The 12,170-nt window shown below is 45.6% G+C and overlaps 1 protein-coding gene across 1 annotated transcript in view; it reads left to right on the top strand.

The window, feature by feature from the left end:
* Positions 1-12,170, top strand: part of THBS4 (thrombospondin 4) — a 42,069-nt gene that overhangs the window by 21,188 nt on the left and 8,711 nt on the right. Inside the window, exons 8-14 of the mRNA XM_038532462.1 lie at positions 636-773; positions 3,283-3,351; positions 5,268-5,420; positions 8,499-8,603; positions 9,130-9,237; positions 9,511-9,670; positions 11,521-11,639. Of these exons, the coding sequence (XP_038388390.1) occupies positions 636-773; positions 3,283-3,351; positions 5,268-5,420; positions 8,499-8,603; positions 9,130-9,237; positions 9,511-9,670; positions 11,521-11,639 (852 nt within the window). The remainder of the gene's footprint in view (positions 1-635; positions 774-3,282; positions 3,352-5,267; positions 5,421-8,498; positions 8,604-9,129; positions 9,238-9,510; positions 9,671-11,520; positions 11,640-12,170) is intronic.

The following is a 12,170-nucleotide window of genomic DNA, read 5'->3' as shown; positions in this document are numbered from 1 at the left end:
TCAGTCAGCTGACAGGTGGCCCGGGAGCACTGTCCTTTCATGGTGATTTTTAAATTACAAGGTGTAATATCAGGGAATTTACATTGGGAGGTAGACTGATGATCCTTAAGGACCTTTTCACTTGGTTGTGCCGTTATTCTGTAATAGAGCAAAGCCCACTACAAGGCAATGCCATACTGTGTGTGTCTGGGATTCTGTGGGCAACTGTGAAATTAGAGGCTTTGATTTCCTTTTACCCATTTCACTAGTACGGGGAATATAAAAAATAGTGAAAGGGATTATAGGGGAAAGGAGAGAAAATGAGTGGGAAATATCAGAGAGGGAAACAAACCATGAGAGACTCCTAACTCTGGGAAACAAACAGGGGGTAGTGGAAGGGGAGGCGGGTGGGGAGATGGGGCGGCTGGGTGACGGGCACTAAGGGGGGCACTTGATGGGATGAGCACTGGGTGTTATACTATGTGTTGGCAAATCGAACTCCAATAAAAAAATATACAAAAAAATACTTCCTTTTACCATTTTGGTCTTCAAAAAATGAATAGTTAAGTAGATAAGTATATATAAATAGATGAATGAAAGTTTATTTTCCCTGTGTGGCTAAAGACTTCAGGTTTTTTTTTTTTTTTCCTTTCCAGTGCAAATATCACCCCTGCTACCCAGGTGTGCGCTGTGTGAACTTGGCTCCTGGCTTCAGATGTGAGGCCTGCCCAGTGGGCTTCACTGGGCCCGTGGTGCAGGGTATCGGGATCAGTTTTGCCAAGTCAAACAAGCAGGTGGGCTGAAGTTATGGTCTTTCTATTCATTTTTTATCTTAATTACCAACAGAAAAATCTTGGTTTGTTCCCACTTCCTTCATTATAACCTCCTTGAACAGCCAATGTCGTGTGGAATGTCTTGGTGAATAATAGTGGGCAAAAAAGGAAGTTTTCCGACTCATTTCTGAGCATATTTGTTCATAACGTCTAGTAGGGAGGAAGCTGTTAAATCAGGATAATAGAGTATCAGTAGGAAAACAATCAGTGGGATAATACTAAATGTGTGGCATGATTTCAGGCCTATTCTGTTAGCCATTCAACGTTTTGTCCTGCAGAATAACTTGAGAATACGGAAAACAAATAAAAGCTTTGAAAAATTAGGTCACTTTTATAGAGTCATTGTTGCTGATAAGAAGCTGTTTCAGAGATGAGAGGATTTCAGTAGTAGAAATAATCCCCTGAGGAAAACCCCTTCTTCTTATATAAGCTATAAATTGTCATAAAGCACTTGAGCACTTTGTGACAGTCTCCATTTATTTCCAAATGTTCTACTATATCCTGGCCATTATTTAACTGACTGACTGTGAAATTCTTTTTGATGTTTTTAGCCCTTAAAAATGGTTAGTCTATAAATATCTTTTACTACCTTAAGGAAATTATCAGGTTTGAAGAAGGGCAGGGGTTCATTATTTTCTAGCTGCATATCAAAAGATTCTAGAGGGCATCTTTTTTTTTTTTAAGACGAGAAAAAGGAGGCAAGCTGGACATATAGGAGTGACAAGAAACCATGAGAGTAATGACCCAAAGTTTTGCTTCCTCTCCTCTGAAGACAATATCTCCAAGACTAAACCAAGGAAAATAGACAAAATGAAATAGTGGGATGCTTTATGTGAGCTAGTAAGAGTTCCAGTAATATGGTAGACTGAACTGAAGTAGAAGGAGCCACCTTGCTACAGCTTAACAAATTCATACTCATGGGAGCTGGGAGTTGGTCCTAGGAGTGGGGATCTGAGGTTTGAGCACCTATGTGGACCTTTAGGAAGACCTAATACCCCTTCATAAAGACACAGCCTCCAAGAGCTACCCTACCCATTACAAGATGGTGAGAAAACCACTAGCTCCCAAAAGCAACAAGGAAGCTTGATGTCATCTCTGGGAACGGTTGACAAAAAAGAAAATTGGCCACCGCAAATCAAAGTTCCAAGTTTATAGTGCATACTGCTATGAGCTTCAAATCTATGTTACACATATAATGTGGGACTACAAGCCAGAAAATTAACATAAAAATCAGCTCTGGAGCAGTAAAATCCCCAGGAGCTTGGCTAATGTCAAGACCATACCACTGGTAAAGAGACTCTGAAACTCAGGTGCCAGTAGAACATGGGAAAACGGGGCCACTAAACATATGTTCATAAATAAAAGTGGGGATTTACCTGAAGAAGCTACCATGAGGAAATATGATCAATGTAAAACAATTCGAATGGATAAAGAGAAAAAGGAAGGAAAATATACCATAATTTAAAAATAGCGTAGTGTGGGAAATAAAAGAAACTTTGAAAAATTGTCAAGTTAAATTTATTCAATGAAAAATGTAATCATTGACATTAAAAACTCAATAGATGGGGGGGGGCATCTCAGTGGCTCAGTGGGATCAGTGTCTGACTTTTGATCTCAACTCAGATCTTGATCTCAAGGTCATTAGTTCAAGTTCGGTGTTGGGCTCCAAGCTGCGCATGGAGCCTATTTAAGAGAAGCAAGCAAACAAACAAGAACCCCACAAAACTTAATAGATGGACAAGACAGCTATCAGAGAATGTATAGAAGGGAAGGTGGATTTAAGGAAACCATGCAGAATGCAGCACAGAGGGGAGCCAGGTGGCTCAGTTGGTTAAGCATCTTCCTTTGGCTCAAGTCATGATCACAGGGTCCTGGGATTGAGCCTCACTTCAGGCTCCTTGCTCAATGGGGAGCCTGCTTCTCTGTCTCCCTCTGCCCCCCTCCCCACTTGTGCTCTCTCTCTGTCTCAAATGGATAAAATCTTTTTAAAAAAAGAATGTAGCACAGAGAAATAGAGATGGATAATAGGAACAAGAAGTTAAGAGGCAAAAGAAGAGATTAATGAGAAAGTCTAATATTTGTCTAATTGTAGTTCCAAAAAAAGAGTTGAAAGGAATAGGAGCAGAGCGAAGCTGAGAATCCTCCAGAATTGAAGAAAGCTAGGAATCCTCAGGTAGAAGTACATGGAGTACCGAACAGGATAGAGAAGAACCTTCCCGAGTAGAAAGGCTGTAGAACAGAGTAACCATACAAGCTGTGTTTCTGAACAACTTGAAATACCAAGTCAGCAACTATCACTTGAAATTAGGTTAAGTACAGACTGATACAAACACAGGGAGGCGGCTAGAGTGATGCTCCTATTATCATTTTATCTGAAATCCCATACCTTCACACAAAGGCATCAAAGCAAAGCAAAATTTATTTGCATTTCTGCTTAAACAGAGTATCTCTTTAAACTTTTCTGCACTAGGTCTGCACTGACATTGATGAGTGTCGCAATGGAGCATGTGTTCTCAATTCTATCTGTATTAACACCTTGGTAAGTATTTTTCATGGATGATATCAAAGCAGACCAGTTATTAAAACAAATGTATGTTTATAAGTCGTAACCCCCAAAACACACATAGAACAGATGGGCACAATATATTTGGTTGGCAAATGAAGATAAAAGTTTACATTGAAAAATGGTTTTTCATGTAAGAGTAATTTAATAAGTAATATTTATATAAGAAAAACTTTATAAGTGCCAGACTTTAATCAGAGTTGCCATGTTGGCTTTCAGAAAAATATTTGTTGAATAAAACATTGTTCTTATATTTTAAAAATGTGAAGGGCTTCTGAGTTTATATAGTTGAGAATATGCATTTTATTGGTGATGACACAATCCCCAAATAGTGTTCATTATTTTTATAAATCTTTTCAAAAGTCATTTGTATTAAAATGCTTAGCCCTTGGGGTGTCTAAAATGTATATATTTTAGGTATGGTTTAATTTCGAAAGTTCTTGTCCACTGATTCCAAGATAGAGATGTGACTCAGAAAACCATCAACATGATGGAAAGACGGCTTCCAGCTTCACATCCCTTGGAAAGATAATCCATCTCTAGGTTCCTAGTTTCCTTGTATGTAAAAACATTTTATAGATAACAAGTCATTTATTTTAATCCTCCCAATAAGTTTGTCACTGGGCACTATTAATTGCCATTTTACAGTTGAAGACATTGAGCTATGGAAAAGGCCATTGGGCCAAGGCCAAGTCATGGTCTCCTAAGGCTTCTGGTCTGGCTACAGAGCCTATGTTCCTATCTACACACTCTGCTGCCTGATGGGGAGCTGATGGGGATTGTTATTTCTTTGCTTTTCACCAGGGCTAGCTCACCTAGTCTGCAGATACAGATTTGGGAGATGCTGGTAAAGGGAATACCTAAAGCCACCCTGGGGGAAGGAAACTAGACCTTGAAACGACCTAGAAAGTAGATCTCCAGGGAACCTCAGAAATGGGCAGAGGAAAAAAAAGAGCAGGAGTAAAGAAAAGAAGAGAACCAGCCAAATGGAGCAGTCCAGTAAGGCTGATAGATCAAGGAAATTAAAAAAAAAAAAAGATTAAAAAAAAATCACTGAAGAGCATCCTTTAGATTTGGCAAGTAGGGGATTGTGAGACTAGAATCATTGAACTGTATACTCTACATGGGTGTCTTTCATGAAATGTAAATTTTAACTCGGTAAAGCTGTTTGAAAAAAAAAGTCATGGCTGGCCCTGGAAGTGCTGTTGCCGTGGAGCTGATGGCTCATTTGCCAGGTTGCTTCCATAGCAGCCGTCTCATCAAGAATTCTCGGGGCAAGGCCACTGACACTTCCCTGTACACCTGTTCTCTGTCACTCAATTGTTAAAAAGCCAATGGAACGGTTAAAAAAACATTTTTTTCACCCTAACCTGCTTCTCCATCAAACCATCTCCCTTATCCCCAGAATAAATTCTCACTCCACCTCCCAGGGCTTCACTGACACCACCAGCCCTTTCCCTTGTGTCATCCACAGTGCAGCTGGCAGATCACAGTGACGGGGGTTCACTCTGGCCTTCTTCTGCCTTCGGTGCTCTTCCCTCATGCCAGCATGGCTCCAGGCTGCTGGTGTCTCCCTGGGTATTCCCGTAATCTTATAAGATATGTATGGGCGCGGAGAGGCAGGCACGAGTGTCACTCAATCTTGGCATCGTTGGGGCGCCTGGGTGGCCCAGTCAGTTAAGTGTCTGCCTTCGGCTCAGGTCATGATCCCGGAGTGCTGGGATCAAGCCCCACATGTGCTCTCTCTCTGATAAATAAGTAAAATCTTAAAAAAAAAAAAAAAAAAAACAACCCTAGGCATCATTGAGTACATATAAAAACACACCTGATTGCAATAGCTTTGCTCACAGTCCTGAGCCCCTGGCCCATCCTCTGATCTTGGCTCCTTGCAGGGATCTTACCGCTGTGGGCCTTGCAAGCCAGGGTACACCGGCGATCAGACAAGGGGATGCAGAACTGAGAGAAGCTGCAGAAATCCCGAGCTGAATCCTTGCAGCGTGAATGCACAGTGCATCGAAGAGAGGCAGGGGGATGTGACCTGTGTGGTGAGTTGTTTGTCACTTGCTCGACCCTCTTCCATTTTAAATGCCACCCCTCCTCGGGTACTCCTTGCTTCCCAGTAATAAGTACTCACAAGTGGAAACTTTCCCCCTGAGAGAGCACAGAATGTAATAGCAGCAGGGTGAGTGGAGTTCCTGGAGAGCACTCCGAAGCCCAGTTAACCTCTGCTCCCCCTCTAGGCCTCGGGTGGTCAGCAGTGGGGCCCCCGCACCCAGCCCCCTCTGTGAAGGGCCAAGAAGGAGGCTCCTCCCCTCCCTTGCATCCACGCCCTGTTTGTGCAGCTGGCTGGCATCCTGCCGTCCTCTGTGGCTGTGCTCAGTGGGGCCTGGCATCCCAGGAAGCAGGTGGCAGCGAAGTGCAAGCAGCTGTAAACTCTCAGGGAGGCCCTGTGTCCGCCAGTGAGCAGGAGGGGGCATGGCACGATTCTGTGCCCATCCCCACCGGGCTCAGGGAGAGCTGCAGGGATGGCCACCTCCTCCGCCTGGGCATTCCCAACCCTGGAGCCGATCGGGGGGAGGTAGCCGGCAAGAGAGCAGGTTCCCAGGCGGCCATGGCTACGGTGCCAGGCGGGTGGTGGGGCCTGGGTGAAGGAGACCCTGCCACCCCCTCCCAAGTCCCAGGCTCCAGAGTCTTCAGGGCTTCTGGGCGCTGAGAAGTCAGCCGTTGAGCTGCTGTCCCCTCCTTCCCTCCCAGCAGGCCAGGCCCTTGGCAGGTGGCCCTGCAGATGGTGGGATTTGTGGGTTCGCGGGGATCACCTCTGAGTGGCAGGACAGACTTTCCTCTCCTCCTGATACCCCAAACTTAGACTTCTCTCTAACGTCATGCTCGCAAAATTTTCTACGGTGAGCCTATCGCTTTTCAAATAGGAGAAACAAGAAGAATGAGAACTAAGTTTGAGAAAGAAATGTAATAACATCCGTCCTCTCTGGCGGCACAGATAGTCCATAACGAGGTCCTGACAAAGGAGCAAGTTGGGTCAGAGGGGAAACCCCCCCAATGTTCCTAATTCCCGTTGCTGGACATGTTTATTACCACCGAGAGGCGAGGGTAGATCTATGTTTAAATCCTAATTTTCTGTGAACAAATTAATGACTTCCCTGGGATAGTGGGTGATGGGGCTCTTAATATGTTTTTGAATTTGTAATAAGGCACAACGACAGATGGTAAAGGATTAATATACTTGGTGTGACTACTAAAATAATTTAATCTGCCAGCAAATGGCTCATTAAAAATGTATTTGTTCCTAGAGGAAATTTTTTCTTCATTAAATTGAGTCAAGGACTGTACCCCATGGCTGAGCTTTCCAGGCCTTCTGAAGGCCCGCTGAAGCAATTGAGCGGAAATAGAGGCACTTAAGGGGAGGGGTGTCGTTGGCCTCCTGCCTTCTAAATCTCTGGTTACAGAAGGAGAGCCTGGACGATTGAGAACAGGCAGGCTGCCACTTAGGAAGTCATTGGTCTTCAATCACCTTATTTTGATTAGCAAGGCCAGGAAATTTAACATTGGTTCATGGAAAGTTTCTTTCCCTTGGCCCTGCTTCTGTTCCTCAGATGCTCTGCCCCCTGCCTGCCTTTCTGGTTCCCCAGTCTCTTCCTGGTCCCCTTCCTCTGTGTTCCTGCTCTCCTGTCTGCCCCCTTTGCAGGTGCCTATCCCATTCCTGGACTGAGCAATCTGGTCCCACCTTCTGCCCCGGGCACCACTTAGGGAATTAATTTCTTTTCTCTCTGGTTTGCCATTGATCCTGGCTCAGGAGCCCAGTTGTCTCTGGTACAGTGGGTAGCAATGACCTTGCGGTGTCATTGTAAGGATTGGAGACAATGGTTATACATTCCAATGTAGGGTAACTCTTAATGCCTATTCTGCTGATAATGAAGTCAGTGGCTGGTGGTGGCAAGATACTTGGGTAGACTTTTCCAGGGACAAAGAGACCATGCAGGCCCAGCTCTGCACCTGTGGGAATCTTTTCCTGTTAAAAGGGCATGAGTAGGAGTAAAGCATGTTGGAAGAGGTAGAGGTAAAGCACTTTTCTTTTGGTGGAAATTGATCTAGAAGACTGTAAAAGTCAAATATATGACTGTAGTTCAAGAATGATCGTTTCTGCTGGGAGAAGAAATGAGACAATCCCATGGGGAACATTTCCACAGTAACTCAAAATTACAAATAACCTTTGAACCAGGAATTCACACTAAGAAACCAGTACAGGTGCAGAATGACAAATGTACTAGAATTACTTGTTGTAGCATTATTTGCAAGAGAAAAAAAAATGTTTTAAAAACCAGTCCACACACACACACAAAAAAAAAAAACAGCCACCCACAAGTAGAGGACTGGTTGAAATTCATGGAGGCGCACACACACCACTTTATGTATGATAGATCTGTGACCATTAAAAAGAATGACATGAATCTACATGCAGTGATATGGAAAGAGTTCCAAGGTATGATATCAATTTTTTAAATAAAGTGCAGAACTGTGGGTATGTGTGCTCTCAGTTGTGTCAAAAGACAAGGTAGAAAAAGAATGTGTGTTTGCTTATCTGTGCATGGCATATCTCTTAATTAAAGCATATGGAGGAATGGGGGCACCTGGGTGGCTCAGTGGGTTAAGTGTCTGCCTTCTGCTCAGGTCATGATCCCAGGGTCCTGGGTTCAAGCCCTGCATCCATCTATCTGCTTGGCAGGGAGCCTGCTTTTCCCTCTCCCTCTGGCTGCAACTCCCCCTGCTTATGCTCTCTGTCAAATGAAAGAAAGGGAGGAAGGAAAGGAGGAAAGGAGGGAGCGAAGGAGTGAGGGAGAAAGAAGAATGCATTGCCCGAGTCAAGGGAACAGGAATGGGAAGGAGTTTTTATTCTGTGTCCCTTTTAACCTTTTGATTCACTAGACTATTCAAAAAAATAACAGTTTTAAAATCCTCCCCAACAACGCTGTGTGGCTGTGGGCACTGCCTCTGGGAATGCGCACAGGGGAGCAGGGATTCACAGGTACAGCGCAGAGGCCCTTGTCAGCCCCCCACCTCCCACGGGGCTCAGCTCCCCAAGCCCCTGCTGGGCTTTGCCTTCACAGTGTGGCGTCGGCTGGGCTGGTGATGGCTACATCTGCGGGAAGGACGTGGACATTGACAGTTACCCTGACGAAGAACTGCCTTGCTCTGCCAGGAACTGCAAGAAGGTAAGGGCGGCACACAGGAAAGAAACTACACCTCCCATGGCGGGGAGACTCTATGGGCTCCATGGCATTTCTCACGTAGCTGCATCTCAAACGTAGCAAAACATCCATCAGCAATAAAGTCAGGCGGCTGCCGTCAGTCTTGAGGTTAGAAATCATTTCTGACTTAAGACAGATGTAGACGAAGGTGGAGAAACAGAAGTGGATAGAGGGACACAGACTTACAGTGACAAGATGGATAATGTCTGAGGATTTCATGTAAAACATGGTGAGTTTTGTTGATAATACTGTATTGTCTAATTGAAATTTGCTGAAAGGCCAGAACTTAGATGTTCTCAGAAAAAAAAAAAAATGGTCAGTATGCAAGGTGCTGGATGTGCTGACTCCATGATGGGAACCCTTTCATATATACGTGCATGGTAAATAATCACACTGTACACCTCAAGTATATTACAGTTTTGTCAATTATGCATCAATAAAATTGGAAAAAAGGTCAGAGACGTCTCTCTGAGCTGTTTCTTCTCCCTAGGACAACTGCAGGTATGTGCCAAATTCTGGCCAAGAAGATGCAGACGGAGATGGCATTGGGGATGCTTGTGATGAGGATGCTGATGGAGACGGGATCCTGAATGAGCAGGTACTTGCCCTGCCAGGAGGACCTGTGAAGTGCCCCATTCCAGGGATCGTGGGAGGAAGCCCGCGAAGTCACCTGTTTCTATTACTCATCCCAAATACTAGTTTCCATGCCTGCGATCCTGTGGCATTGTGACTTCTATCCTGAGTTCTGACTGCGTGTGACCGGTCGGGGGTGGGGATGTTGGGGAAGGTTGGGGCGTTGCGGAGGCTGGCTGGCATCCACTATAGGACCAGCAATGAGCCTGAGTAAATGCTTGGCCTTCCAATCCTTTAGGATAATTGTGTCCTGACTCACAACGTGGACCAAAGGAACAGTGACAAAGACATCTTTGGGGACGCTTGTGATAACTGCCGGAATATCCTAAATAATGACCAGAAAGACACCGATGGGGATGGGAAAGGAGATGCCTGTGATGACGACATGGATGGAGATGGTGGGCTTGTCTCACTTTGTCGTTCATTTGGGACTCATTTGTCCTTTTGCCCTCGTTCTCTGTTAGGAGCACAAATAGAACTGCTGACTCAGAAGGGCTCCCACACTGCGTGGTTACCTGTGGCCGGTGTCTGGCCCACCTGTTTCTTTTCTTTTTCTTTTTCTTTCTCTTTCTCTTTTTCTTTTTTTTTCTTTTTTTCTTTTTTCTTTTTTTTTTTTTTTTTTTTAAGAGAGAAAGAGAGGTACAGAGGGGCAAGGGAGAGAGGGAGAGGGAAAGATAGCATCTTAAGCAGGCTCCACACCCAGTGCAGAGCCCGACTTGGGACTTGATCTCACAAGCCTGGGATCATGACCTGAGCTGAAATCACAAGTCTGGATGAGCCATCTGGGTGCCTCTGGCCCACCTGTTTCTCCCTAACCTACTCTGCTATTTAATACCCCGAGTGTTTCTGGAATTCTACATCATTGCCAGAAATTTTGTAGGAATTATTTCAAGCTGTGTCTTGTCAGGGCTTTGTCATTGTAGGGCATCTGTCTTCCTAGAAAAAGTGTGTCTTTCCCCACCACCCCCACCACCATCCTTCTGCATGCATAAGAGTCCTGGAAGCAGAGAATTGAATGAGGGGCCTCAAAAGAGCAGGGTCACCGGCTACACCTGGGTCAGGCTCCTCCAGCAGAGGATCAGACGTCTCCTGGGAAACGTGTCCATGCCCTGCCTATTCTGGGAAGAGCCTGGAGGCAGGAGATCCACGTTGCCCAGCTCCTAGCTCCGCTGAAGGGGCCTTCTAGTGTGGGCTGTGTGAATGGCACCCCCTAGAGCACAGCTTGAGCTCTGGAGCCTCTCCTGATGTGAAGAAGGACATGTTTGGGGCCTTTTTTTTTTTTTTTTTTTTTTATTTGAAAGAAAGAGAAAGTGCAGGGGATGGGGAAGAACAGAAGGAAAGGGGGAGAGAGAATCTCAAGCAGACTCCCTACTGAGCTCCACATGGTGCTTGATCTCTCGACCCTAAAATCATGACTGGAGCTGAAATCAAGAGTCAGCTTCTTAACTGACTGAGCCACTCAGGCCCTGCTGAAGGACATTTGTTTCTGTATAGCTTCCATGACATAGAGATGACTGTCATCGAAGTATAGACTGGATCTGATAGTTTCTAAAAAACATTTCACATCACAAGGGCCTTGAAGGAAAACCTTCCCAGATGTGTACCCCCTCCCCCCATTCCTACCACCCACCCCCCCCACACACCCCACTCCAGAATATCTACACCTCCCTAAAACATTACCTCATCTTCTGCAAGCCTGATGGACGACCAGAGCCAGTGGTATGCTGGTGAACCAGCTCAACAAAACCAAAAAGCCCCAAGTTGTAGTGTTGGCCAGTTTCTGTGGGATAAATCCCATTCCCACCATGACTGATTTCAAGCAGTTGGTATAAGAGGACCTGATGAGACAAAAGCTGAGAAACGAGGGGCACAGTGGGCCTGGCTCCAGCACACCACTGCCTCAACCCTCAGGTCCCTAGTCTTTGTTCACCAGCCCTCCTCCAGGGTCAGGCCATCTCACCCTCGTGACCTTCTCATCTAGTTGCAGTGGTTGCCATAGATGTCTTGGACAACTTAAAGCTCCGTGGAGAAATGCCTCAGGTCATCATTCATTTTTAAGTCTCCCAGAATCCATCCTTTGATGTCACTTGCAGATAATTGCTGACAAAAGGTAGCGGCTCCGGGAGGATGGCCCCAGCAGAAGTCACTCACTACGTGCCTGCATCTAGGCCTGATCTCTTATCGCCTAGAAGTCTGTAAACCCACCTGAGATGTTCACTTGACTCAGGCAAGTGTTCCTTTCTTGTAGGAATAAAAAACATTCTGGACAACTGCCCAAGAGTTCCCAATCGTGACCAACGGGATAAGGATGGTGATGGTGTGGGGGATGCCTGTGACAGTTGTCCTGATGTCAGCAACCCTAACCAGGTGAGTACCGTCCGGGGGATTCAGACTCTAGGCCGAGCTGCCCTGTGCAGATTCTTTAAGAACACTGTCTAGAAAACCAGCTGAGCGCACTGGCCCAGCTCCTTGTCATTGCCACAGCCTCCTGGAGCAGAGCTGATGGGGTTGCACACTCCAGGCCTGGGGGTGCTAGGAGGACTGCTACAGGAAGTCTGAGGCCCTCTGGGTGGGTCCCACAGGCTGCAGACTGCTGTAAGATTAGTGGCAGGAGTTAGTGATGCCCAAAACAACAATGATGTTTTCCTGGAAGGAAAATGTAACATGGCATCTAACCATTGGGCGCCTTGTGTCCTTTTAGTCTCCAAACCCCTACACAGCCTATGTATGGACATTTCAGATGCACTTCAGTCAGCGACGTGTTGTTTCCCTTCTCACTCCTCCTTCCTGTCTGGATAATTGGATAGATTGTGTCATGTATTTTTAAAGCCCCAAGAGAGGGGCGTCACTATTGCCCTCTGTGACTCACTCCCATTCTGGCTCAATTCCAACATGCGG

Source organism: Canis lupus, chromosome 3, assembly GCF_011100685.1.
Source record: "Canis lupus familiaris isolate Mischka breed German Shepherd chromosome 3, alternate assembly UU_Cfam_GSD_1.0, whole genome shotgun sequence".
NCBI lineage: Eukaryota > Metazoa > Chordata > Mammalia > Carnivora > Canidae > Canis > Canis lupus.
Note: the sequence above shows the minus strand (reverse complement) of the source record. Positions and strands in the feature narration are given on the sequence as shown.